We start from the raw sequence: 27,131 nt of genomic DNA, 5'->3' as shown, positions 1-27,131 counted from the left end.
TGTCTGTGCCCATTGGCAGGTTGCTCACACAGCTGTAAATCATACATGGATACATGAAGACACGCATACACACGCACACTCTGTCTCTTGCTAACACTGATACATACACACACACACACACACATCCTGTCTTATCTCTCATGGACAAGGTTACGTGATAATGCCTTCAGCGGGATACATATCACTTTAGAAAGAGTGTGAACAAAAGCACAAGAGAACACACGCCACTGAGACGCCAGATAAAAGCAAATCACATGATGTATTTGAAGTACTGGTAATGCAGTTTTTCACGAGTCCTCATGTATGAATTTCTGTATAGTAGTTTTTTTATTGAACTCTAGCTGAGGAGTATGGGAAGTTACTGTTTACAATGAAAATACATTAATATTTAAACCTTAATAAATCTGTCACACAGAGAAATGGCGCGCAGTGATATATTTAGATAGGTTGCAAACACTTTATGTAGTATTTCAGTAATATGGGAATTTTAGTTTGCAGAGAGAGCTAGAGAGAGGGAGACATTGCCGTTGGCAGTGATAATTTGTTGCACAGAGAGGTCAAGCCAGTGCAGCCTCTCATCTGTGATTTGTGTTTGGAGGCTGTTTGTTGGTATCCACCTCTGCAGCCTCCTCCTTGATGAAAACACAGATCTCACACAGGGTTTTTAAACCACTTTATTCTAAAAATTGGTTAAAAAAATGTTGAAGCTTAAACTTTTATGGTGATTTTGGATGTTTTGGAAAAAAATGGAGATTAACCATACGGTTAAGCACCATTGAATTTGGTTTGGCAGCCTTAGCTGATGCTTCATTGTGTTCAACGGCCAGTTGTTGGCTAAAATATATGTAATCAATTCTGTTAACGATTGGTCTTTGATTGATTGATGCTTAGAGTGTTTTGTTTAACATGTTGGGGTGTTGCTTTATGCATTTTTTAAACCTGTGTTCATAAGTTTCGAGGTTGATGTGTGTGTTCCCCTGGATGTCTTCTGTGTGTTAATGTTATGCCTAAGGTTGCTGGATGTGTGTGTGTTTTGTGAGGATGCATGCTTATGAGGCTTTTGTGTCAAATTGGAATGTTCCATCTGGTAAATTGGCCGCTGGCGTCTGTGTTCTTTTATGAGCTACTGCTAAATGGTGGATAGATGCTGTGCGTGTGTGTGTATTTTCCATTTGTTGGTCTGACTGTTCATCTGCAGCATGTCCTTTTGTGTGTGCGTGGACTCCTTATAATAGGTAGTGCCTGTTATGTGCAGGTTATTAGTCACAGGGTGGCCAGTAAAATAAAAGCCTGACAAAGGGCAGAAGAAACACAGTCTTCAAAAAACACACTTTCATTATTGATGAGGCATATCCTGTCTTCTAACAGAACTTGGTGTTATTGATTGTGTGTGTCCGTGTGTGTGTGTTTGAATGAAGAAAGCAATCAATTGGAGATGCTGCAGCAGCCTCCTGTTGCTGGAACTATTATGTGCATTGACCCTACATGTTGATTTTAAAGGGCAGGCAAACATTTATTCTACGAAATATGGAATGATTTCCTGTTTCTGACCAAGCTGGTCCTCTGTGAACTTTTTGAAAAGAAAATACTCTGTGTGCTTACTACATGCCTTACAGCTCAGCCTTAATCTGTCCAAAGAGCAGAGAGGCCAGAGTAGTAACAGGAGAACTAGGGCTCTCATTGTGGCATTAGGCTCAGATAACCTTGAGTTCACTGCCTGGGCCTGACTTGATTTTTTTTTTCTAAATTCTCTCCTTTTCTGTGGAGACTGAGTAGGGTTGATTTGGAGTATAGATACAAACAAGGCCTTTGTCTTGAGGCTATGTGGTTCAAGTGTAAAGGATCCGTGGTTCAAGATGGGTTAAAAGAGGGATGATCTTAAACACAGCTGGTTTACTCATGAACATAAATATATAAATGCACACATGTCCAGATGTTTCAAAAATGTAAAGCCTTAATGCTTGATTGCACTTTGTTAATGTGAAGATCCACATCAAACTGTTTAAAGCTGGGAACAGAAAATGCACTTAAACACCACAGTAACACCAACCAAGGGCTTGGTGAGAAAAACCTAGGAAGGCTCCCTCATGAGTATCTGATGCCCCAAATGAAGATGAAGCTCTGCATTAACTGTAAGGATTAGACAGCTTCAGTAACAGTCATGTCTCTGGAAAATCCCAGGTTTAGGTTCAGAAAGAAAACAGAAGCTTCCACAGACTTCCATCCATACTTTAAGAAGAGAAAGCATCTTATAGCTTCAGTGATATCACCAGTGTTTGTGTAATTACTCTCACTGCCAGAACGAGGAGACAGGAGTTCCACGCTGTACCTATTAACTCTAATTAAAATTTGCAGCCCTAGATGTGATAAAATTTGTTTCCCGTCTGCAAAGATCACAAGTGTTCTTCCATGCTCTGCAACTTTTTGTAGTTTTCAATTGCTTTCAGTGAATGTATTGAAGTAATTCAACTGGATTTAGCCTCGTCTGCTTACACGAGGAGGAATCTGGTTGTGGCTGAGGTCTGTAATACATTCTTTCTCTAGTGGCTGTTATTGCTTTATTGGTTTCCCTCAAAGCTTGATTTTTATCTAACCCTTCTAGTGCAGAATCTCTCACATCTCATTCACATGGCCTTTTCCCACAGGCAGCTCAACATGCTCTCAGTAAATGATATCACAGACTGCCTCGGGGCTGTAGTTGCTAGCAGCCTTTTAGGTAGGAGGCGACAGAGAATGATGCAAAACGGGGATGAAAGTTGGACACCTGGCCCCGCTGTCTCTCAGTTCTGGAGAGAGAGCTTACTCATTATTCATGTCGCCCGCTTCCTCCATTATAAGATTACTCTGGCTGTTTGCCCGCAGAGATGATCTTAAACTCACCTTAAACTCTGTTTCAAATACCATGCATGCTGTTCTGGGGTTAAAAACATTTGCTGCTTGTTTTAGGGGTTTTTTGACCTTTCTTTTTTTAAAATGGAAATCACCATATCGGACTACCACAGAAACGCTTGCAAATTTACATCAAATCAAACCCTACTTTGATTCCCAGCTTTTGTAATCAATAGATCAATAGGTGTAATCCTTTGTAGACCTACTAGATATTCATTCGCTCTCACAGTATCCCTGCAGAGTTTTTGTGCTCCCGCTCATAGTTCCGTAGCTTTCCATCCGACATCTAGGTCATGTTCTAACATGATTGGCTCCCTGGGGTGAAACGGTGCGTTGCATCCTGGATCCTGGTTTGCCTGGTGGCACCATAGTCGTGCACCATGGTAGTGCACCCATGGGTGACAACCACTATCTTAGACACAGCAGAGCAGAACAACAGGAATAACATATTTGTATGTAACTGTACACAGTCAGGCCATACAGATTATGAGGTCCATGTCAAGGGACCTAAATGAAGCTGCTTAATGTGTTGGTGACTGACTAGTGAAACAGATTGGTTCGTGCAATGCATGAGAGAGTTGTCACGCACATCTACAAAGCCTCAGTGTGTGAAGAGCTGGATACAAAAAGGACTAAATGGAGTTATCAGTTATTCTGCTGCTAAGATGACCAGGATAATTTTGACTAATTTAGTCTGGTGGACACAAAATCCAGTGGCTGCCTTCGTGTCTGCTCATCTCTGAAATCAATCTAAAGAGTTGGGGAAGAAATGTTGGACCTTCTCTCTCTCAACTCTTCAAGAACCTAGAGTAGTTGTGAAGAATACAGTGAAAAACTGCTTGTGGAGGCGGTAAAAAATTGTGTTCTACTAGCTAATACCTGCTCTCTGATTAAAATCAATTTACCTGTTAGATTCAATGTGACAGACTACTAATCTGATGAAAAGTAATGCTCTTGAAAGGACCACACATTGTAGTAGATTTGTGTAGACACTGTGTAGATTTGGACATCTTGATGACTGAGGGAAGAGTGGAGTGGAGTGAGAGGTTTGACTGATGATCATTTTGGAATGAATGCCCGCCAAGGCTGCGGCCTTATATGAGAGGAGGAGGAGGGTAAGATGGGGGAAAGCGCAGACAAGTCAAAACTCCTCTTATTGTTGCCCTGCTTGTCATGCTGTCTTGCTGTGTGGTCTAAGTTTAGCCACAATGGGATCAGATATGTGAGATTTTGCAGATATTTTTGGGTGATTTTTGAAAACCAAATTTATTTCTGCTTCCAGCAAGACAGATGTTTTCTTCATCTTTGATAATGTGACCCTCCCTCACTCCCTTGTCTTTCTTTTTCAGATTAAACTTTCAGTAAGCCTGCCAGTGCCAAATTGGACAGCAGGAAACAGGAGGATTTGCTTGCTGCTGAGTCCAGCAGGAATGTGTATAAGCCCATCCAACAGAGTAGAAAAAGGGGGGGAAGTAAAATGAAAACCATTGCTTGTGCGTTTGTACCCATAGGCTTTAGGTTTTTGTCTTGGTTTGTTTTGTTTGTCTGTCTATGTGAGAGAGAGGATGATCAAGGCTGGAGTTTTGTAAGCAGTGGTATTGAGTAATTGCTTCAAACACATTTTGGAAGAGCTGTTTGCCTGCTTCAGCCGACGCTACTTTGGTCACCTTGGTCCACTAGTTTTAAACTATCTAGAACTATAAGACAAAGCAAAAGTAAATTGCATCTGAAAACAAAACAAAGGTGCAGAAATTGTAATATCTACATCTATCTTAAGCCTTTTTGTTGATTTTACGGATGCCTTTCTGATGACCTCATGGGCAGGAATGCTACATGTGCCAATGACTTTCAGTTGTCATTTGACTGTGTTTGATATTGACCATGCTGTCAATGTGTGATTTGACAGGTGTGGGAATATGTCGGAATATGTCAGGCAGAGGGCGTCATATTTTTGAAGGATTTTCCAACCTTTCTCTGGAAAAATTATTACATGAAAGCTCACATTTCCTCTTTAACTGCACCTTGTATCTCACCCAAATTGACTTCCATTTAAGTTACTGATGGGTAGCTATATAAGGAACATCTCACATTTTTTAAATCACAGAATGTACAGAAGAAAATGGGAATTACTTCCCAGGTTAACAGCTTAAAACTTTCATTTTCTGTTAATTAAAAGATGGGTGATTTAGATGCTTTTTCATCAGGAATTGGAGAGTATGATGGAAATTGCTTTTTTTTATTATACTGGCTTTGAAGGAGATTCTTGCTTAAAATACATTGTTTTACAACTATTTATTCAAGGGAGGCTCTACAGAAATAAACCTACACTGTAGATGCAAGCCTGTTGAAATATTGTGTGAGTATTACAGGGGTTTACCTTGTGTGTACACAACTTTCTGTGTGTCTGGAACTTTTACAGTAAAACTACAACTGCTTGAGACTGTTCGGCTCCCAGCCAGTAAACAAGCACTCAGGCTGGGGTTCAGCCAGGGAACTCATGTTGAGTGGAAGGCCCAGTCTGACCAGTAACCCTCTGAGGCAGAAAACAGGACACAGCAGATGTTTAATTCTGGTGCCAAATAAGTTGGTAACCATTCGTCCATCACCAGCCAGACTGGTCTGAATTGGCCTGGGGTTTGACTTGGCTTTTTTGTGTCACTGCTGGACTTATTACAAAACAGACTGAAGGGCCACTCAGGACTGGCAGGGGCAGAACTGTGGCTGTGGTGGTACATTATTTTTAATCGTCAAGGACCTGCATGTTGAAACACATACTAAAAGGACTGGGCTGTATACAAAAGGATACAATGGCAATCCTTACTTTTAAAATAAAAGTTGTTACTATGTTTATTAATAATGCATCTTTTCAAGTGTGAAAACCAGGTTTTTAATACAACGAAACTATCAGCAACTTAGCGACTGTTTTTCTTGCTTTTTACCCAACTACTTTAATGCTGTCCCTCCTTAAACACTCAGCTAAACAATAAAGACATAAAGCGAACTGAAGTTGCATTTAAAGGCCATATTACGCACATTCTCTGTGTAATAACTGCTTTCAAAATACAGCAAAGCTGATTAATGGCTTATCATCAATTGGTGGCAAAATGCCTCGTCTATTTATAAATCAGCCTGAATAACTACACTGAAAGAAGGATGTTGCACACCTTCATTATTTATAAATCCCAGGCTTTTGATCATTTTTATTATAGGCTGCATGTGGAGGCATCCTTCATCTGATCTTGTATGTTTTATAACAGTTGCTTTGACAGCCAAAACTTCTCTTTAGAACGGTATCAAAATTTCAACACACTGGAGGGGAAAGCATCACATGCTGGGAGCTAATCTGGCTAGAGCACAATAAGACATTGGAAACTTTGTAAGTTATGCATTATATATATTATAAATAATATAAAACAAAATATTGCATATATATTGTATGCTAACCACTTATTTCACTGCGGGTGTTTCAATGCCTCCAGTTATTTTCCCACACACTGTAAAGTTTCATGATTGTAAACATCTGTCTGCAGGAGCAGGAAATGCATCTGATGCAAGATTGTTGATGATGCACGGACTACAGTTTTTTTATATTCAATATTCTCACTTAAAGAAGGAAATTGTGTAGTATTAAATATTCTAGACAATCTAGTGAAACATTTGACATGCAGTCAGACAGAGTCAGTCCCTGATCAGGTGTACTATTACAGTTTCCTAGTGTTAAATGTAGAAAAAGAGAGGGATGAAGCTGGAGGTTGTGTGGAGGTGTCACACATGCCACACACTGAAACTCACACAAACTGCAGACACTTCCTGTTTCCACCCACACACTGTTTTTCATGTTGTGTCCAAACCCAAATACCAAATCGATTTATGCAACACACGCACAGACCGAACCTACATACATACGCAACCATCTCTGAAACACACACCAACACACACCTGAGCGCTCCATCATCTCCCATTCTCCCAGAGCCGACAGTTTACAAGACAGGGAGAAGGGAGACTGAATAATGGCATCACGTTTTCCTGCCTCGTGTGAATTCATAGCAGAGAGCTCTGGAACCTGTCGTCTAATGAAACTGGCACAGGGGCCGAGACAGAGAGCATTTGAGAGAGATAGATAATGGAAGAGGAGAGAGAGCGAGAGAGAGCTGTGTGAAATTGTGATAGATCGAGGGAGGATGTTGAAGAGTGGAGGGAGAGTTCAGTTGAGGTAGTGAGAAGGTGTGTGTTGTGAATAAGTCCAAGGAAAGGGAAGGGGTCCATGTATGTTGACAGAGAAAGTGTTTTTTTTCCGAAGAAGGTTTTGTGTGTGTGCAATAATTCCCCAAATATATAAAGCTGATCCTGGCCAATTTGTCTCACATTAGCAGTGCCTGGCAACCCTAAACACCCCCCCTCCTCTTGGAGGTGCCAGTTTAGCTGTGGAAACCCAAAAGCAACAGACAGGGACAACAAAACGATGCATGCAATGATCCAGGCACAATGCTCATCACAAAATGAACTGGCAGCTGAGAAAAGCATGTTCAGGAGGGCGAGAGGAGGATCCATGAATCAGGGTCTGAATGGAGCGATCAAGGAAAGATTAGGAAAAACACAGCAAGACGGTGATGAATGAGAACAAGCAGATGGTTTGCTGCAGAAAGGAGGGGCAGATGAAAAGATGGAGGGTGTGATGGAGCAGAGAGGAGACAGAGAAGGGAATGTTTTCAGGTAGTATCACAAGGTTGTTTTCAGTCATGAAGGTGAGCAGAATATCTCAAGGTTAGGAAAACTGGGAAATCAAGCTGTGAGTGCCATGTATTGTGTTCCAATTTTTTCAACTAAAATTACAAGTTTGTTTCAAAACATTCTAAAAACCAGTTCTCTAAACAGTGCGTTCCTCTATCTGTATCACACGTCTCTACACTGCTCTAATTAGATTTAGAAGATTAGCTGTGGGTCCAGGGTCTAATGATTCTAAAGGGGAGAAGTGAATCTCGGATTCTGAGCCTATCTATTAAACACTGGCACCAAAATTGTATTTTTAGCCAAATAAATCAATAGAAAATACACTTGGCTAAAACCTTGTCTGGTTCACAGCAGCACACTCGTAAGCTCTGTCCACACAAATGTCCACACTTACTCATTGTTGTTCTTCTTAAATGTGCAGCTGTTTGAGAGGTGTATAATTCATTTTAACAAAAGAAAGTAAAAATATAAGAACGTTTACGCAACTGTGTATATATAATTTTCATACACACCCCATAAGACCGCTTTACAGCATTAAAAAAAATTAGTGATGATTAAAAAATAACTGATTTTATCATTGGGGAAGCACATATATCATATTCATATAGTCATATATCTCATTGTATGTATTGCACACTGTATTTTTCTTCAGCTTTTCAGCAATATCTAAAATATTTTTTAATTAACATAACTTAACATAAATTACAATCTGGGTTTTTGTCCACCCACAAGGTTATTGGTTGGATCCCAAGACTGGGATGTGTCCTTGGGCAGGACACTTGCTCACATTGATTTCACCATTTGCATTTGAGCGTGTGTGCATGTGTGCATGAATGGGTGAATGTGAAGCACTGTAAAGCACCTTGAAGTACGAGCATTATTTACCACTACAAGTAATGCAAAAGCATCATGAAGTTTGTATCGAGCACCTTTAAAACAAACTGGCCATTACGGACAGCGACTAGACCAGCTCGCCGTGCCTGGTACTAGCCAACTCTGCACCGCTGTCTTTAGCAGTATAATTTCTCTGCACAGCTTTCTGCTTATAGCCTTAAAATAATTTCTTGATATTTTAGAATAAAAACACAACTGAGTTTTGAAATATGGCATTTTATTTTATTTATAGCATTGATTGTTGTGCGCACACACACACACACACAGGCAGCTTTGCATTAAGGAGTTGTTACACAAAGCCTTGACATTAAAGGAACATGATTCAATGACTCCGACAAGCCTCCATCTTTGTATCCATGATGTCACATCCCTGTAAGAGCCTACAGCATGTCTGTAGGTGATGAAAGTGACAGAAGGGAGGGGAGAGTGGGGGTGTGTGGTGCAGCAGAGGGGCGCTGCTCCACCAATAGCCAGGCCAATCTGTCAAGATCCGGCAGGCGGCCAGGGCATCTTGCTATCAGCTCTGCCTGCCTGACTGCAGTGTATTTTTAGAGTGATTTAGAGGTTCCTGTCTATAATGATAATAACACTGCAGCTTCTGCATGAAGCCAGACGCTCTCCTTTTGAATGGAGTCATAGATAAGAAGGGATGGCGGGCAGGTTCAGGAATTTTAGCAGCAACATGCTGTGGCTGATATGAAAGAAGGAAGAATTTAAAGGGCAGTGACACTGACTTTTACCGCTGAAATGTGGTATAAATTCATGTGCATTAGGCTGACCCTACCCAGCAGTAGCGGGGAAGGCACCTTACTGCATTGTTTGACATATTAATGAGAAGATTCATTTGATCTGCTGAGATATGATCTTTTCAGCTCCACCATTTTTTAATGGAGGAGTTTAAACTATAGATGCGCAGTGTTCCTTGAGTAAACTCATGTCACAGCACCTCATACTGGTTGGCGGAGATCATTGCTCCTGTTTAATAGTCTTTTTGAATTTGGATATCAGGGTTATAGTGTTGAATATCCAACTGTTCTGATCAAATTATTCATTTTTTTCCTTTGTTTCGTGTGTCCTGTACAGGTAATTCTCAACTTGGTGCAACCATCGTGGATGCCATAGACACTTTGTACATCATGGGTCTGCGTGAGGAGTTCAAGGATGGCCAGGAGTGGATCGAACAGAATCTGGATTTCGGTGTGGTATGTATCTTCTTATTGTGGATGTGATGATGGATGGATGTAGCTTTGATACCAACAGTTGGTGAATTCAGGTATTTCTAAAACATGAGGGTTTGATCCTGATGGGGTCATTTAAGGACCTCATTCTTCAAAATGCACTGCATCTGTGAGTTGAATGATAGATAATAGAACGATTTGTTGTTCGAGTACCAGTTTATGGTGTAAAAATAAATAAATAAAAAAGATCTAAAGAGTCATACATCAACATTTCTAATCCAAGTCAGCAGACGCATATATGTGTTTACTGATATGATGATCCACGTACTCTCCCAGGGCTGATTAGTGTGTTCAGTTCGTGCTGCTTTCTTGGCGTGGTTTTTCAACAAGGCATCTAGGCGTATTAGACTCTGTCTTGTTCTGGAAAGATTCAAGCTTCTCAACCTGTGAGTGTTGGCATCGTATTGTTACCAGTGAGTGAATCTGCAATTTAAATCCTCATGTTTACCATTTACACTTAACGTTATCAGTCATTATTCCTGCACACTTTTGATTTTGAGTCTGTTCATGAGGCTCAAACATTATTTCACTTTTTGACATTTTCGGTCTGTTTTCATTCCCCTTCCTCTCCTATCATCCCTTTCCTATAGCTTTCTCTCATTTTTGTGTCACTTGTCCGTCAGCTCTGCTCATTTCCATCCTTAGCTTCCTTCTCCTTTTCAACTGTCAATCATTTTCCCACTGGTATTTTTTAATATGCTCCCTGCATACTCCCTTGACTTCCATCTTCATCCAACCATACCCTTTTATTAGCATTTTTTTCCTTCATATGTTGCTTAGTGTTCTGACTATTGCATTTAATTTTTTCCACTTTCTGTCTTCTGCTAAGGCAGGCTCTTCTTTTAATGCAGCAGACCAGCTTATTTTTTAGTCCTCAACTTTGCGTGTTACCCCTCCCTCAATCGTCATCCTATTTGATGTGTTGTTGCTCTATTTCCCTCTTTTTCTGTCTTTCTATCTCTCTCTGTATTCATTATTTTCTATTTTTCTGTTGGTTTGCTCACATTTATTCACACCTAATGAGGCTTCTTGTCACTCCCTCCCGCCTTTCACTGCTTGTGTATTCTTGTCTTTTTTTTCATTTTCCTTTCCTCTATATGTACACATCCTTCCTTTTATTTATTCTTTATCACCTCTTAATTCTCTCTTCAGCCAATCATTCTGTTCAGTGTCTTCTCCTCTCTGCATCGCTCTTTCTTGCTTTCACAAATGTTTAATGCTGAAGCTTGTTAGTCCCCCCACAGAGACGATCACAGGGCAGAAAGCAGGTAGGCAGAGGGGTTCTAACAGTCTGACACTTGGAGGGCTAATTAACCTTAGGATCTCTATGGTTGAGCAGCAGAAAGAGGAATGGAGATGAAGAGAAGGCGTGGGGGAGAGGGGGAAAAAAAGGGGGAAGATTGAAAGGAGGGCGAGGGAGGAATGCTGCTCAGAGAAGAGGCACTAAAAGAAATGCAACAATGGACAAAGTGTCAGGGAAAAAGGGAGGGTGATTGGTGATGATCAATCACAGTTTGGGTGAATAGAGGAGGAATGTGAGGCAGTGGAGATGTGAAAGAAAAGACAGCTTTAGAGTTGAACTGTACACAAAGTCTCTGGCACATGCTGGTGCTAAAATCCTATCCTATAATATCTTATATAACATAACACATCAACCTATGTGTTTGTTTTTGGTAGATGATACTTCTGAAACTAAAGATGGTTGAGTCTGAAGTCTAGAAAAGAAGAAATGACCTGCACACAGGGATGATTAAACCTAACAAAACATGAACAAAATCTAGTCTCTTCACGTCACAATGGCAGCCGCTGGATTTATTAAATATAGAAAAATGTCATGGTTATATCCAAAATACTCACTGGAGCAGACAATACAATCAAACTTCTCTTAGCAGCACACAGTATGAGATTTGTGCCTTATGAAAAAGGTGGAGAATCGTAAAACGAATTCAATAACAGTGACGGGGGTAAGACGATGAGAAAAAATGAGTTGATTAATAAGAACAAGAAGCAGGAGAAGAGTGTTGTGGTTACAAAGGCAGGGAGTGGAAAGAAGAGATTAGAGGGCGGAGAGGGAGGCGGAGGAGGAGAAGAGAGGATGAAGCACTTTTAACAAGAGAGAGAAGGAAGGAGGTGTGTCGCTATGTTTTCATTAATGGTTTGATACCCTTATACCTGCTTGCATTAGGCAGAAGATTCAGGCATTAGCTTCCAGCCACTGTAACATTCATGAAAGGTTAAGCTAGCTTAGGCTAAATCTTAGCAATATGGTCATGGCATTACTCAGGTAATTCCTTCTGCTCACAGGGAGCAATATTTTTCATGCCTGCAGTGGCCTGGCAGCGTAATTGACAGCAAAAGTGTTATTAAGCTTGGCCCTTGTGAATATCAAAGATTTGCTCTGCCTGAAGGGTGCAACTACACCCAGCCTCTGTAGTCAGAGCTCTGGGGCTGGAATACGGCTATAGTCTGAATTTCCATTTAGGAGATTAAAGACATCAGTCTTACTCAATTTAATCACTCGTCTGTGCATATATGAGAACAAGTTCCTCCAACATTGCAGCTGGACTGCTGCTGTGTATGTGCTGTCTCTCTGTCGGAGCAAGTTTGCCTTTCGTTTTTACTCTCATCAGTTGGGACTGACTTCAAATTGGGTTTTGAGTTAGATTGAGTTAAGCATGCTAAGCACAAATACGCATTATAATTCTTTGAAGGTCTTGGTTTGTGCACATATAACAGAGCTGATGTAATGCTGTTCTGGTTCCAAGTGCAGCATATTCAGCCATGCTGGCTCGGGCTGTTATGATCTGGTTGTGCCTGTGTCCACCTAATTCCTGGTTATTCCAAATAGGCAAACATTAGCCTGGCAGCTAGCATGGTCTATAGATTATAGATATATAGATTGACTTATTTTCGGGACCAGCCTCAAGTGGCCATTTGAGGTACTGCAGATGTTGGTATTTTATTTTTCGGCCCTGATAATCATAACCAAATAACCAGATTAGAAATAAGAATTCTGCTCTAAGCTGTATTCCTTTGAACTCCAAGTTTAATTCAGCACACTTACTGCACATGAAAAAGTAACCAGCTTTTTAAGGGTTATCTTGGCTCTCAGTGTGTCCGAATTTATGCGAGTGCAGCCTTGACACGATTTCACTCGGGTCACGTCAAAATATTCGGTCCTTGAGCACAATTTTATGGTTCTCATAGGCTTTTAACAAATTCATGCACATTTTTATTGCATATGTTTCACTCCTGCTCCAACACCTCTCAGTTCAGCCACCCACCTGCCACCACCACCACCTCATCCTCCAGCTCCAACTTCACCACTAATGAATGATTAAGTAGCTGCCATGTCAGGCTGAGCCAAGCGGTGAGTCATTGTTGGACTCTCCGGTGTCCTGGTTGGGCCCCCGCACTACAGCCAGCTTGCCCTCAGATGATGGATGTGTGGGCATCCTATCATCAGGCTCAGAGATCCAGCAAATTAAAAGACTCTGTTAACTAGCGCATTAATAACCCTGGTTAAAGCGAAGATTTGATCAGTGACGCCACAGCAGAGATGGAGAGATAAATTAACTTCTGGGTGTCAAGTGAATTTCAGCTCGGATTAATTTACTGGATTCAATTATAACATGAGCAGTCAGATTTTTTTATTGCAGTTGACACAGTGGAAACGTCAGCACTTAAACGCTACATGGTTTTTCAGACGGGAAGAGATGCAGACTTGTGTTTCACAGTCAAAAAAATATGTCTTTCATGGTCTTACACAGTGAAAGCTGTCATGTTTGGCATGATGAGATGCCTCCTCTCCCATCTGTTCCCCCTCGCCATGTTGCCTTTTGCTGAAGGTGAAAGACTTTTGACAGTGGCCCCCTCAGCTCTGTTTTCTCCCCTCTCTGTCTCGTTACCTGGAATGACGAGTCGTTGCAGAGTTTTAATATTTTAGTTGAGTCGCAACATGTTTTCAATTGTTTTCTGTCAAACCTGAAGACCATCATCATTTTTTCATGCTGTGGTGAAGGTTTTTGAGCCACACCATGGTACTCTTGCGCACAGTGATACGATGCAGCATAGACTATGAATGAAACAATAGAAGATATATATATGTATGTGGCCATCTCATTGCCAGCAATGGCAGGACATTTATACTGCTACACAACGAATGAAAACTGAAAGTGTATCCAGTGTGTAGTCTCTGCCTCCTATGGAGGTATTCATTTCTTTACATATTACACTGTGTGAAAGAAATCCTTATATTGAGGTGACAAAGTATGGGTTTGAGAATGCACCACAAAATTAGTCAAGGTGATGAGAGCATGCACAAAATGGTCAGAAAATAATCCACATTTTAACCAAATAAGAAGTCAATGCAACTGACAGGATTCCTTGAAAACTAAAATTAGTCATTGCTGGCTGACTCAATATATCTCAAAACCAACATACTGATAAAGCATTTACATAGAGGAGAGATGCTTCATCTCGCCTTTTATATATCTATGTGCTATGTTTAAGGTTCTTGGAAAATAGTAACTCCTGCTCAAGGGTCAGAGCTTTAGTCAGAATATTCCTGTCTGTTTAAATAAATGCTGATTATTTTTGGTAGGCAATAAGACGTGCTTATAAGATGTGTTGACATGTGTCTCTTTATACCAATGCATGGTATATTAATAGAGAAACTAGAAAGGATTGAATAAAGAAGCAAAGTCTTTAGGGGCTGCTTTATGGTAGAAGATGAGAGAACAATGTGACTCGGCTGTCCTATTTTAAAGCTTCATGACAAAATAATTTATTTAGATCAAAACTTATAATCCTGTGCTGCTCCCATTGCACCGCCTGCTCTCTCTCTGTTCACAGCAGGCTTTTTTTGTAAAAAAAAATCAGGGTTATTTTATAGCTCTTCTGCTTATTGGGTTCTGAGCTCTAAACCACAGTTATAAATTGTATGTAAGTAAGGCTGACTGACAGATGGGGGGTTAGATAGATGCTGGATGCTGCTGAATGAAGCTGGCTTTATTAACACCCTCATCAATTTCTACCTCATGACCTGATCCCTCTCTGCTGAGGACAGTCATGGTCAGAGGCTTAATATTTTTGGGTTGTCTGTTGTGTTATTATGAACTTGATATCTTATTAAACATGTTTTAATGTAGTTTCTCAAATTTTGGCACATGAGGATGAACTGGTTGGATTTTAGTTGTCAAAGGACATGTTCACTGTGTGTAACTCCTGAATGTATACACTAAATTATTATATATTTCTACTCAAATGTCTAATAGAATAAAGTGAACCATTAATGACATACTGTGTCCTGAGGTCCCAGCCTCCGGACTTCCGGATTGGAAGTCCGGAGCTCCTAGCTATATATATATATATATATATACACAATTGTATACAAAAAATATACAATATACAATCTCCTTGGTTTTATTAGTTAGCCGTGTGTCCTGAGGTCCCATTACAAATATAATGGTAGCTGTTCTGTCCCTCTCCTGACGGTTCTCTTCCACCTCCAGCTCATCCACACTTTGCATTCCGAGCATAAGTGACGCGGACGTTCATGAAACGTGTGCTTGCATCTGAGCCTCAGACCTCACCTGGCAACAAGGAATTCTTTTTTCTGATTAGTCGATAGGTTGCTCATTCCAGACAGTAGTCTGCCTTTCACTCATTTACAGGATGTTTATAGGAATTTCTGTGCGGTGGAGCCAATCATTTCTCTGCATGAGAACTTGTTGAAATGCGTGTGTCTCACTGTCAATGCTCTGCAGCTGCACCACTTAAGTTAAGAGGAATTCAAGAGGCAATGTTACGCTAAAAACGTAGTAATTTACGCTGGTCCGCTGGTGCGACCTATAGTCCAGAAAATACTGTAATATATGTTCATTATATTCACTGGAAACAGTGGTCCTTGGTTTGTATAGTCTACATCTTGTTGTTGTTGTTGTATACAAAGAAATGAACACACAGCTGTGTGTTAAAACCATATATGTACATAATAAACTCCTAGCTATTTGTAAACAACCAGAGGAGTGGAATGTAAAGCATCCCTGATTATTGAGAAAATGAAATATTCCATGGTATGTATGCTAATTTGGCTTTTCTTTGTGTGAACTCTTTCAAACCTAGATGTAATATACATATGCAAGTATCTGCAATTTGAATTCTGAAAGTATCCAAACACAAGACAGATGGTAAGAGCAAAGAGGGGAAACATAAGGAGGAAAAAAACCTCAGCACGGCTGAGATTTGCACTTGTGAGATCCACTTAAGGAGGAAGCAGATGAAGTGCTGTGGAGATGAGCGCACCTCACTCTGCTTACAGTCTGCACTCAACACTCTCCCCTCCCAGCACAACTGCACACATGGGAACTGAGGCAGGACCCAGCTGTAAGTGACACTGGTACATTATCACACATTCTGACAGTGTGCAGAACCATTTAACTCAAGGTTGACTGTAGGTCTGCTGCACTCTTTGTTTTTTTGCTCATACCAGAGTGAAAGTTTATAGTGATTGATGCAAAAAAAAGCAAGTGATCCCGGGGGGGATTCAGGCCAAAATACAACCGGCTGCACTCTACTCACAGATCACAAGACACTGAGAGAGCATCAATACTCTATGAGAAGACCTAAAACTGTGGATAAAAAATACATTTTTTGTATGTATACTGTAAAGTGTATACTGTCTCAGTAACAGAGATGTCTGACTGGCTGTTTGGGTTGATGAATGGGGCAAGAAGAGGATGCAGCCACTTAAATGGAGCCAATGCAGGTTAGATAAATGAAGCCTGCTTTCAAGGCCAGCTTATATGCCCATCAGAGCTGATCCAACTGGAGTCACGGCTAAGCTATAAATGTTGACATCTGCTCTTGAATACAATCACCTGGTGACAGAGGGGAGCTCTGACCTGACCATGAGTTTGGTGGTCATAGGTTATTGTGAAGTGAACAATTTACTATTGATTTCACAAGTGGTTTTATGGAAAAGCTTTCAAAATCTGTCCAAATATTCACTTTGATTTGAGGATTCATTGTTGGATTTTGGTGGTCAAAGGTAAAGGTCGATGTGAGATTAAGTCTTTATTCTATTTTTTATAATAAATGAATCTGGACAGATATGGATGTTAACTGCAACGTGTTTGTTAGGTGGAGGCATGCAACTCTTTGTCTGGCTTCCAGCCTGCACCATGTTAAAGCCACACAATGTGCTCTCTTTTATTTCTCTCTCTCTGACAGAGTTTATTGTACACCAAGGTCACTCAGACTGCACTTTAAAGGTTCAACTCCATCTCTTGTGTGTTTTCACGTAGCTCTCAGCATGTACAGACCAGACATTGTTCTGTAGCAGAGTAGCCTTGTCATTACGGATGCTCTCAGTCACACAGAAATGTACTAATTTCTCTTTACTGTGACACAAAGGTTGCTGTGGTTCGTGGGGAAGTTGCAAGAATAGTAAGGTGATTATAAGCTTATATAAAATGTATTCGCAATTAAGCTGTGCTTTGCAGACAAGGAAAATAAGGTGAACACCAGCATAGAGCTCTCTTTCTCCTCCAGCAGGTAAACAATAGCCAGGTTGTTGACTCCGAGTTTAATTAGGGAATAAAATTCACATAAACCTTGTTTATCCTCGCATAGTTGGCTTGTGGAGGATGTAGTTTAAAGTTCTTTAATTCCTAGCAGCTCCAACAGCATTTTAAGGTTTTATCCAATGTGCAGGTCCACATGTGTTTGTAAGCACAGCAGTTGAGTGTCAGTGACTGAAACATTATTTCACTTGGAGAGGTTTCCTTTACAGTTTTATTGTCTGACACAGAATTTGTTTAGGAATGCAAATTCCATTCAAAGTGAAAAGGAGAGGTTGCAGACTACAACTAAACATTTCCATGCTGATGTTTTTTGCTGTTTTTTTTTTCTCGTTTCCCCAGAATGCTGAGGTCTCAGTGTTCGAAGTCAACATCCGGTTTATTGGAGGACTACTGGCTGCCTACTACCTCTCTGGACAAGAAGTAAGTAGTTTTGTGTGTCTGTGTGCTTAATGAAAAGTGTTTGACAAGAGAGATGGATGTGTGTGTGTGTTGCTATTACCTGTGCAGTAGGAAAAAGGGAATAAGGAAACCCTCCTCCTCCTCCTCCTCTGCTCTTTCCTTCATGTTTCCACCTCCCATCCATCCTCTCCTTAAAGTTAAATCCAACCATCCATCTCCCTTTTCTGTCCCATTTCCTTCCTTCTCTGTGCCCATCTCACCCACTTCAGCTGTTATGGCCAGCCAAGCAGTGCTCTCTCTTTAATGGGAGCAAATACATTAAAAAAATGAGCTCAGCACAGCCTCCACAACCACTATCTGTTCTATTGTAATTTTATTCTCAGGGGAAAATGGTTTTTTATAGCTGATATTAGTGTTTGTTTATATATAAATGCCAGCAGTATCATTTTACATTGACCTTTTTTTTAATAAAAGCTGCTATTATCATTAAAATTTTGTCCTTTCATATCCAGTCAGTGGCAATACTTTACGTAGATATCCTATAAAATAAAGGCATTTTTCTTCCTTTTTTTTTAATAGAATCTAGAACAGGGGCAATTATTTTTTTGCGAGGGCCACATTTTTTCATAAATAATAATATAAATTGGAGACCACTGGCACAGTATCTGCCTTTATAAATATGCTCCTGTTACATTTTCATCATTGTAAGAATCTTTTGCTTTCTGGTTACTCCTCTGTCCTCTCTGTGTGTGTCCATGTCTATTTTGAGTGTGTGCTGGTTGTATGTTGAAACACACACACAGTGCAAAGCAGCATAGATGATGTAGAGATATTTTTACAGAAGAAAACCATTAGAGTTAAAGTAAAAGTTAAAGTAGCAATTCCCAGAGTTCTGAAAGTCGGGCAAGATCTGAGCTTTTTAAGAGCAGATGACGATGAAATGTGTCGGCTGCAGCACCCAGGTAACATCTGAATGCGCCGTGGAGTTTCTGTGTGCTTTACCATATATTTCAGCATAGTCGCGCAGCATTTTTAAAGTGTACACAGCGCGACGGTGTCTCTCCAGAGAGTAGGTGGGATTACGCAGTACAGCAGCGTGGAAGAGACATGGAGGGTTGGAAAGATGTTACCGGTAATGCCGTGCTCAACAGCTGACTTTTGCTGCCTTTGTTTAATATTGTGTGCGTGGGCCGGGTGTGGCCCGCGGGCCATACTTTGCCCAGGTCTGATCTAGAATCTAGTTTGATGATGCATTCAAGGTTTGTTGGGTACTTACTGCTTACTGGTTTTGGCAGTCTTAAATAGTCTAATTTTGCACTTTTTTTGAGAAAACATGGTTCAAATCCACTGTTGTGTTTCAGGGTTCAGTGGGTTGGATAAATAATAATTTAAAAAATGCAGTGTTGAATTGTTTCCCAGAAAAAAAACGATTCCAAGTTTAAACTGTTTATCAGAGTTAATTAGGAGAGGTATAAATTAAGTAATTAGATTGGCATGAGGGTTGCAAATGGCTTTGGATTTTGTGTCTCAGCTACAATAAAGATTTTCTTGAGAAAACACAAATGCAGTATTATAATTTATTCCCAGTGATTTTGGTGGACAGTTTTGTTTGTCCTGTCAAGTGCTATAACAAAGAGAAGTTACTTAACTTCACCCACAGTGAGTGACGCAGAGGTTGTGGGTTGGAGTTCTGCCTCACAATCAAACTTAATGTCACTCTTATCCTCCACTCTCAGTTCCACCTCTTCCACTTCCACCCATGTCAAACTCATTCATCTGAACCCACTGGAGTGATAATAGAAGCAGTGGGTGGTGGGAAAGGAGGGAGATGGAGCATGGGAGGGCTGCAAGAAGAGACAGTGATGGAGGGTGCAGAGAGCAGAGGGTGGAGAAAACTGTGAGATGGGACAGTGAGGATGAGTGGAGGGTGTTTGGAGGTGATTGTCCCTGATAAAGAGATGGGAGTGGAGAAAGAAGGTGATGAATGGCCCAGAAGGGAGAATAGCAAGTGAGACTCATTCTTCACTCTTACTGGACATGTCCTTGAGCAAGGCACTTAACCCTCCCAGCTGCTCCAGTCAACCAGCAGTGGAATAGATGGTTGTCACTGGGAGTCTCCCAGGAGGGAAATGGTGTGTGACTGCATGAATATGAAACTGCCCATTGAACACTGATACAGTTTGTTAAAGGGGGGGATAAACAGTTAAGTTAACCCATCACTGGGGTTAAAATCTGTTTGACTTCTAGTAAATAGCTCAACATGTCTCAAAATGGTAGAATAACACACTTACACCTACAGTTACTATATTTTATTTCCTAATTAAACTTGCAAAATTTGTGCATGAGTTTACCAGAATATTTGCTGCTCCACGGTCTTGGCTCATTTGTCTCTGGATAACAACATTCAGTGTTAGTCTTCTGCCTGTGTTAGTGTATATGTTTTGTCCAGTTTTCCCTGAAGATGAGAAAAACTAAAGATTCTCCAAACGTTCTCTTTTAAACCCAGTTTACTTGGACCATTTTTATATTCTTTCTGTTGTTCTAGTCTTTTCTTTTGTCTGGGACATTCAGCCTGTCTTTCAGTATTGTCCTATTCTTCACTGAGTCTCACTTCACTGTGCACTCTCAAGAGATTGGTGTGTTCTATTCTACGGCACAATGTTGCCAGTAAGTACAGCACTGCATCTAAGACATGGCTGGCATTAACGGTGGGCTTAAAGAGACCACAGAGGTTAGTGGGAGGGGCATACATGGTCGTGGTGGTGATGTTGAATTAATGTGATGTGGTGGAGTATTTTCTTTATATTATTGACTTTGTTGGTCATTGATAATATTAGGCTGGACCTTAGAGTGCCTGATAGTCTAATAACACAAAAACACATGCTGCAGAATGAGGCAGCTTGGTTTAAATCCAAAAAAATGACTGAAGTGAGTTTGGAGAGGCTTCTTGTCACATTTAGAGTCACCCGTGCTGGCTCCCCTTTTCCATCTGCACATTCCACATTTGGCGTGTTTGCTGGTGTTTATGGAGCTGTTTGTAAGACTAACCAGTGTAGATGAAGTGAAGGTCAGACTCATCAGATGAAGTTTTCTTGAGCTTTCTGTCAGTCAGCATCAACACAGCCCACACAGAGACACAATGAATAGAAATGAAAAGAGAAAATAAGAACAGATCAATGAGAGAACACTCAAGCAAATTGAAGAAAGGATGGAGAGCAGGAGCAGAGCGATAAAAAGGCCAAGCAGGGAGAAAGAGATAAAGACAGACAAACAGAAGAACGGGGAGAAGGAGAGTTTCAGCATTCAGGAGGAGGATGTGTTGGTCTGGGAGAGTCGAAGCAGAGCAGCAGTGATGGATTGTGTTTACTCCTCTGTCTGTCCTCGGCTTTATTCTTCTACACTCTCATTTTGTTTCTACCTCTTTCTCTAATGCCCTCACCCCCCTCTCCGCTCTATTCACACTCTGTCTTCTGATCTCCTCGCCACCTGTCCACATTTGGCTCTGCCTATCCTTTCTGATTTGTTCATCTTGCTGATTCCCTATTTGTTTGTTCTTGTTTGTGATTATGTTTCCATCGCATTCCTTACTCCTGCCTGAATTTATGAAGTGCTTTGTTTATTGTTCTCTTGTTTCTTGTTGAACTGTCCCCTGGCTGTGGACTTCCATGAAAGTCCCTGTCAGCCAAATGTCTCTCTCCTTTGTGTCTGCTGTGTTTGAACATCCATCTCAGTTTTTTTTTTACTTTTGTCCTTTGCACTCTCCTCTTTGTAAAGACTTGCATCAAGTGCTTTTATCTGTTTTTACTTCTCCTACACACTGCTTAGTATTGTCACTGCTTGTCCACTCATCTCCTCTGCTCCTTTTTCCCCACTGTTGCTCCTTGTCCTGACAATGTGTTCTTTTTCTTCACTTGTTTTTTTGTGGATTTTTATCAAGTGAAACAGCCAAGCTAAGCGGTTTTTCCCCTGCTAATTAGTGACTTCAGTGACAGTTTCAGTGTATTGGTTGTTTCCTCCCACTAATTGCTTGTAGTGACTCCACTGTCCACTTTTCTGTCTTGATAATGTAAGGTATGGAAGTTTTAGGTCAGAAAACAGCAGAAATATTGTGAATAGTGTTTGTCTTTAATCACACTCTTCCTTTGGGGTGATAGTTAGCTGTCCCCTTAACTTTCAAAGAAGTGGGCAGCAGAGGACAGGGTAAGGATCGTTTTGTTAACAGTGACTGATGAATGTACAAAGCCTGTTATTCTTTGGCATACTTCACCACAAACTCTTTTAATCAGTCTCAATGTTCTGTTCTCATTTCTTTTTTTCTTGAGCTATTTTGGTGTGTGATGTTTGTTCTGCCAATACCTGCAGCTCTTAGCATTTACTGGAAACTCCGGAATAATGCCTGGTGACTCTTAACAGCTTGCAAACAAGTCTTTCATTAGTGGTTTATAGATAATTCTCAGGCTATACACTGTTTGACAGCTGGTAATGAACCTTGAAGTGTCTAAAGTCCACAAACTGGGTTGACGTTGGCATCCAAATTGAGCACATCACCGTGATTTACTGGGAATAAAGTGGCACCCAGAATAACTAATGAGTAATGGAAGAGCAGTTAGAGCAACTTAACTGAAACAGAATCAAGTTTCAACTTCTGCTTCTGTAAACATATTTAGGATTAGTTTACTGTCTATAAAGAATGTCACGTGTTTTACACATAGGAAACAGTATGAAGAATCAGCTTATCTTCACAAGAAAAACAACAGTGTTGGTTGAATTTCCTGTTGTTGTTTCTAAATGTACCCATTCCTTACTCCTTTATTGTTTTTGGGTGGGTGTATGACTGAACAAACAAGAAGAAATTAGCAGCAGGCGATGCAGTATTGATCGGGGAATGAATAAAAATGTGAGAGCGAAGAGGGAAAAATGCAACACAGGTGTGGTTGGAGGGAAGAACACCAGATTGTACAGAGAAGGGAGAAGGTCAGGGGAGCGAGCCAAGCCCTGTAATATAGGATAATGAGATGAGAGCGTCTGAAAAGAAAAGCTGCAGACTCTGCAGGCATAAACACTGTAGCTCAGCCACCCTGTGGACGGACGGATGGAAGGAAGGGAGATAAAGAGATGGAGAATGACAGCAATAGAACATCAAATGAAGCGAAGGGTGCCGACAGAGGGGCAGAGATAATGATGGTTAGGGCCGAAAAACGCAGCAAGGAAGAAGAGGAAATTAGAAGGTAGGGAATGAAGAACAGAAGGAAAGACTTTAGGGGCCAGAGCAGAGAGAGAGAGAGAGGAGTGGGTGGAGGGGGAAAGTTCAGAGGCTGCAAAGTATATCGGCAACACAATGTGAAAAAGGAAGGAAAGAAGTGGAGATGGAGAAACATCACAGATAGAGAGGAAAATGATGGAGGCAGAAAAAACAAATGAAGTGGAGGAGACAGACAGACTGACACGAAAAGGACTTGGAATGATGAAGATGGACAGAAGATATTATGATGAATGCGTTTTATTTCGTCTCCTTCCTCTCCTCATATCTCTTTCATTACCCCCAAACTTTACCTCCTCTCCTCTCACTGTGTCTGTCTGCGCTCTGATGTGGGGCTTAGCTGTCTTTTGATAAAGGGACTGCATACTGCAGTATATCCAAAGGCTGTCTTGGGAGCATTTGAATGCCGCTCATTTATCGTCAGCTGAGCTTGTCAAACAAATTCAGGGCAGGTTTCTCCCACTGACTGATGGTTGTTAACAGTGATGCCCAGCATGGAAGGCAACTGCATACACGAGGGATAAAGGATTTATTCCAAATTTAAATATAAATATGCTGAAGTCAGGGTGTTAACAAATCAGACCTCATTCATTAGTTGTGAACACTGAGGGCAAAAATAGAAAGAGGATGACTGCAACGGTTTGAGCTTGTTAGGGCGGTCTTATTAAGTATAATGAGATTGTTGTGGTTCTGTCGTCATTCGTTGGCCATGCTTACTGTTTCTATGTGGTGTGACAAATGGTACAATGTAAACTACTGTCTTCAAGTTAGGAGCACACTATTGTGTGGGCTCTTATTTTTTTTTATTTTGCTGTTTGACAGACTGTAACTAAGCTCCAGCCCAGCACTGCATCTAGCTTGTTGTCTTTGCAGTGTGTGCAGTGTGAGTAAAACAATCTTACATGAAACAATTCACAAAATAAAAACCCTAGTATCCCTATTATTTTGACATTCTAGCTACTGTTTCAGTAATGCATTTATTCTGAAGTTATCTTGGTTCAGTACTCCAACTGACTCAGTTTAGGGGCTGAATCTTCGATTTCTCATATATTATGTTCCCCGGTGTCATAGTTTTGTGGTTCTGCAACCTTGATAGCTACAGACCATGCTTAGAATTATTAGAAGGGTACTTATTGGCCGCTCCAAGTTCAGTTTGTGGAGACTGGTGTGCAACTACACAGATGTTACATCGTTGCCATCCAGGAAACGAGATCACAGAGAAGACTACATTTCCCTGCTCTGTTTCTTGAAGGCTTTGAAGGACACCCTGGTTGGTTGGTACAGTTAGCTTGGTTTATGGATCATTTACCTGGTTAAAAATTATTCATTCAGGTCATTTCTCTGCCACATTTGCAGGACCTTTCAAAATGGGACAGCATTTTCAACCCACTTCTTTAAATAAGGGCTGCAGTCTCTGAATTTGGACACAGCTGGAGTTTTAATTAGTGTTCCTGCAAGGCTGGAATCTTTGTGTGATCTTCTCTGCACATCAACTGTCCAATGTGTAGCATTCACAAGTATTGTCACTTTTTTTTTTATCCCACCTGCCGTTCCATGAAAGTTTTGTTACACATGATAGTAGTGTCTTCAATCTAGACAAAAAGACAACAAGAAAAACGCTCAGCCCTTTATTATCATAATGCACTCCTATGCTGAAAAGCATAGTACAAAATATTATTGCCAAATGACATCAGTTGGAAAGGAAAATACAAAATATGTACTTTTCCCTTGTTATGCCAAAAACTGTGACTTCAAATCTGAAAACAAACAACAACGATTTTCTGTGCTATTACACCCCTCATACTTGCCAGTAACACAGCAGCACATATTTAGGCCACCCCAGTAGTTTCTAGCAGCAGTTGTCTAGTGTCCCCTGAGAATCCTCCCCCCATCTTTTGCAGCTATTGCTGTGATGACATGCTCAGTAACTGGCTGCTGCTGTGCCAGCAGGCAAGCATACACGCACAAACACACACACATACACACACACACACTCCAAGAGAACAAGGAAAACCAAGACTGTGCAACAAACGAGAAAACTTTTAATTTAATCACACCTTATGCATTCCGCTCTGCAAACAAATACAATACGGTACTTATACAAAACAGGAAAACAGATTAAAAAAAGTGCAAACTTACACAGGAAGGTGAGCTGAAAGGCAAAAGAGGTTAGTGCAAATGAGATTAAGTCAGAGGAGGCATGGGAAGAAATGGGTGAACTGAAAAAAGGAGGACGGAAAAAGAGTGAGAGGTTTTTGTAGCGGAAATGACAAGCTGAAAGATGTGGGGAAAGGGACGAAATGGACCATACAGTGAATACAGGAACAGGTAGAGGGTAGAGGTTAACAGAATTAAGTTAATGAGGGAAAGACTTGATTGATGTAGAGGGGTGAGAAATGAGGGAAATGATATCTCTGTAGGAATTAATAGTGACAACATGCAGGTGTAAGCTTCAAGTACAGGATCTACTGGTCTTAAGCAGAGTAACATAGATTGATGTCAACGTTAAGCTTTGTATTATTAGAATGTGGTTAGTATGTCTGAATGAACAATGTCTCCAATCATTCCTTGCAGACTGCTCCCTGAGTTCCCCATTCATTTACCAGTAACAAAATGTGTTATCTTGTCACCTCTAGCACTGCTGCTCAAACTCTTCTGGCTTTGCATTATTCACCAACTGTTTGAGAAGTTCCTAGCTTAATGCTAAACTTTTTGGAGGCAGGAGAAAAAAGGCCAGTGATGCCAGCCAGCAAGGAGTGTGATGCAGAGCTGCCTAGTACCGAGCAGGGACAGCTGGTGAGATGCTGTCTGCAGCAGTCAGTGTTTTTGGGATCACAGACATTTTCGCGAAAAGCCTTGGGCCACACATGAGCAGGGGAATGCTGGGTACAAACATCATGATCTTTAAAAGGAACAGGTTAAAACAAAAATGTTCAAGAGCGACTTATGCTCCATATATACTCAAGGTTTATGGCATCTTTTCAGTGCCAACATTCGCCAAACAATCGTACAATCCAACTGAAACTATTCTAGACATCCCTCACTTCACCACTGTGTCTGTCCCACATTTTCCTTTTACTTAATGTTTTCTTGCATAGAAAAAAAAAATCAGCTTGTTCTATTTTCAGCTGTCCTCAAGGGAGAACATAGTAGCGTGCAAGAGACGATTGTCTGGTGGACTAATGCCAAATACAGTAGAGACAGTATGAACACGTCAGGTTTGCAACAAAACAGAAAGCCACAGTGAAGGCAGACTGACTCATCATTCATTCAGTCTTATTTCAAAACATTAATGCAGCATTTCTATTAATGCTCAATGGCAAACACCTGTCAGATGTGACAGCAGTCATTTTGATACTGTGTGGGGGGAAACGAATAAAACAATCATAATTTGACACTAGTTTTGAGTTTTTCTTCGTGGCAGCACCTCTTTGTGCCTCCTGCCTTTGATGCTGGGCCACTAGATGAGAAACAAAATGAGCAAATGGATCAACTGACGGTGAAGTGGCATGACAAAGTATGGAGATGACACACAGTAACCACACACACACAGCGGGTGACTTAATCCTGTCTCTCCTGCTGGCCCTTGGGGGCCTTCCTACCAGGCAAGTGCATTCAGCACATTTCACAGTCTAGCCCTTAATCCCTTTAGGAGGCTCCATTACATGTCAACAGTGGCCCACTGCTTACACCAGAGACTGTGTGGGTCGGATTGTGTACAGTATGCAGTGTGTATGAGCGGATTCTTTATTGCAGTGTGAAAACTGAAAAATCTCATTAAGTCATTTAGGAAAGCACTTAGTCTTGGCTCTTTTCTCGCAATATGTTTGTTATGGAGACTTCTCGGTAAGAAGAGATTAAGTATATAGAAATATTAATATTACCTGCATTGAATGGTAGAAATTAGAACTGCATTTTAACCCTTTGAACCCCATAACCTGCCGGCATGTTTAAAATACAAATGCAGGGTTCCCCACATGTTCAAAAAATGTATGGAAATTGAGGAAAAATAGTAAAATGTCCTGGAATAAACAACTTGTTGTACTACAAGATAATTTGAACAACAACCATGAGCTGAACCAATGTTCAGGAATGACATTAAGGTAAAATGACAAGCTTGCAAAATGCTCAGGA

The 27,131-nt window shown here is 40.8% G+C and overlaps 1 protein-coding gene across 2 annotated transcripts in view; it reads left to right on the top strand.

The window, feature by feature from the left end:
• man1a2 (mannosidase, alpha, class 1A, member 2) overlaps positions 1-27,131 on the top strand; it is an 81,893-nt gene that overhangs the window by 26,338 nt on the left and 28,424 nt on the right. For both annotated transcript variants that reach the window (XM_028393639.1, XM_028393640.1), the window contains exons 5-6: positions 9,598-9,716; positions 17,678-17,758. In XM_028393639.1, the coding sequence (XP_028249440.1) occupies positions 9,598-9,716; positions 17,678-17,758 (200 nt within the window). The remainder of the gene's footprint in view (positions 1-9,597; positions 9,717-17,677; positions 17,759-27,131) is intronic.

This window comes from Parambassis ranga, chromosome 21 (genome assembly GCF_900634625.1).
Source record: "Parambassis ranga chromosome 21, fParRan2.1, whole genome shotgun sequence".
In the NCBI taxonomy this organism is placed as follows: domain Eukaryota; kingdom Metazoa; phylum Chordata; class Actinopteri; family Ambassidae; genus Parambassis; species Parambassis ranga.
The sequence above is the reverse complement of the archived record's forward strand: the minus strand, read 5'-3'. Positions and strand labels throughout refer to the sequence as shown.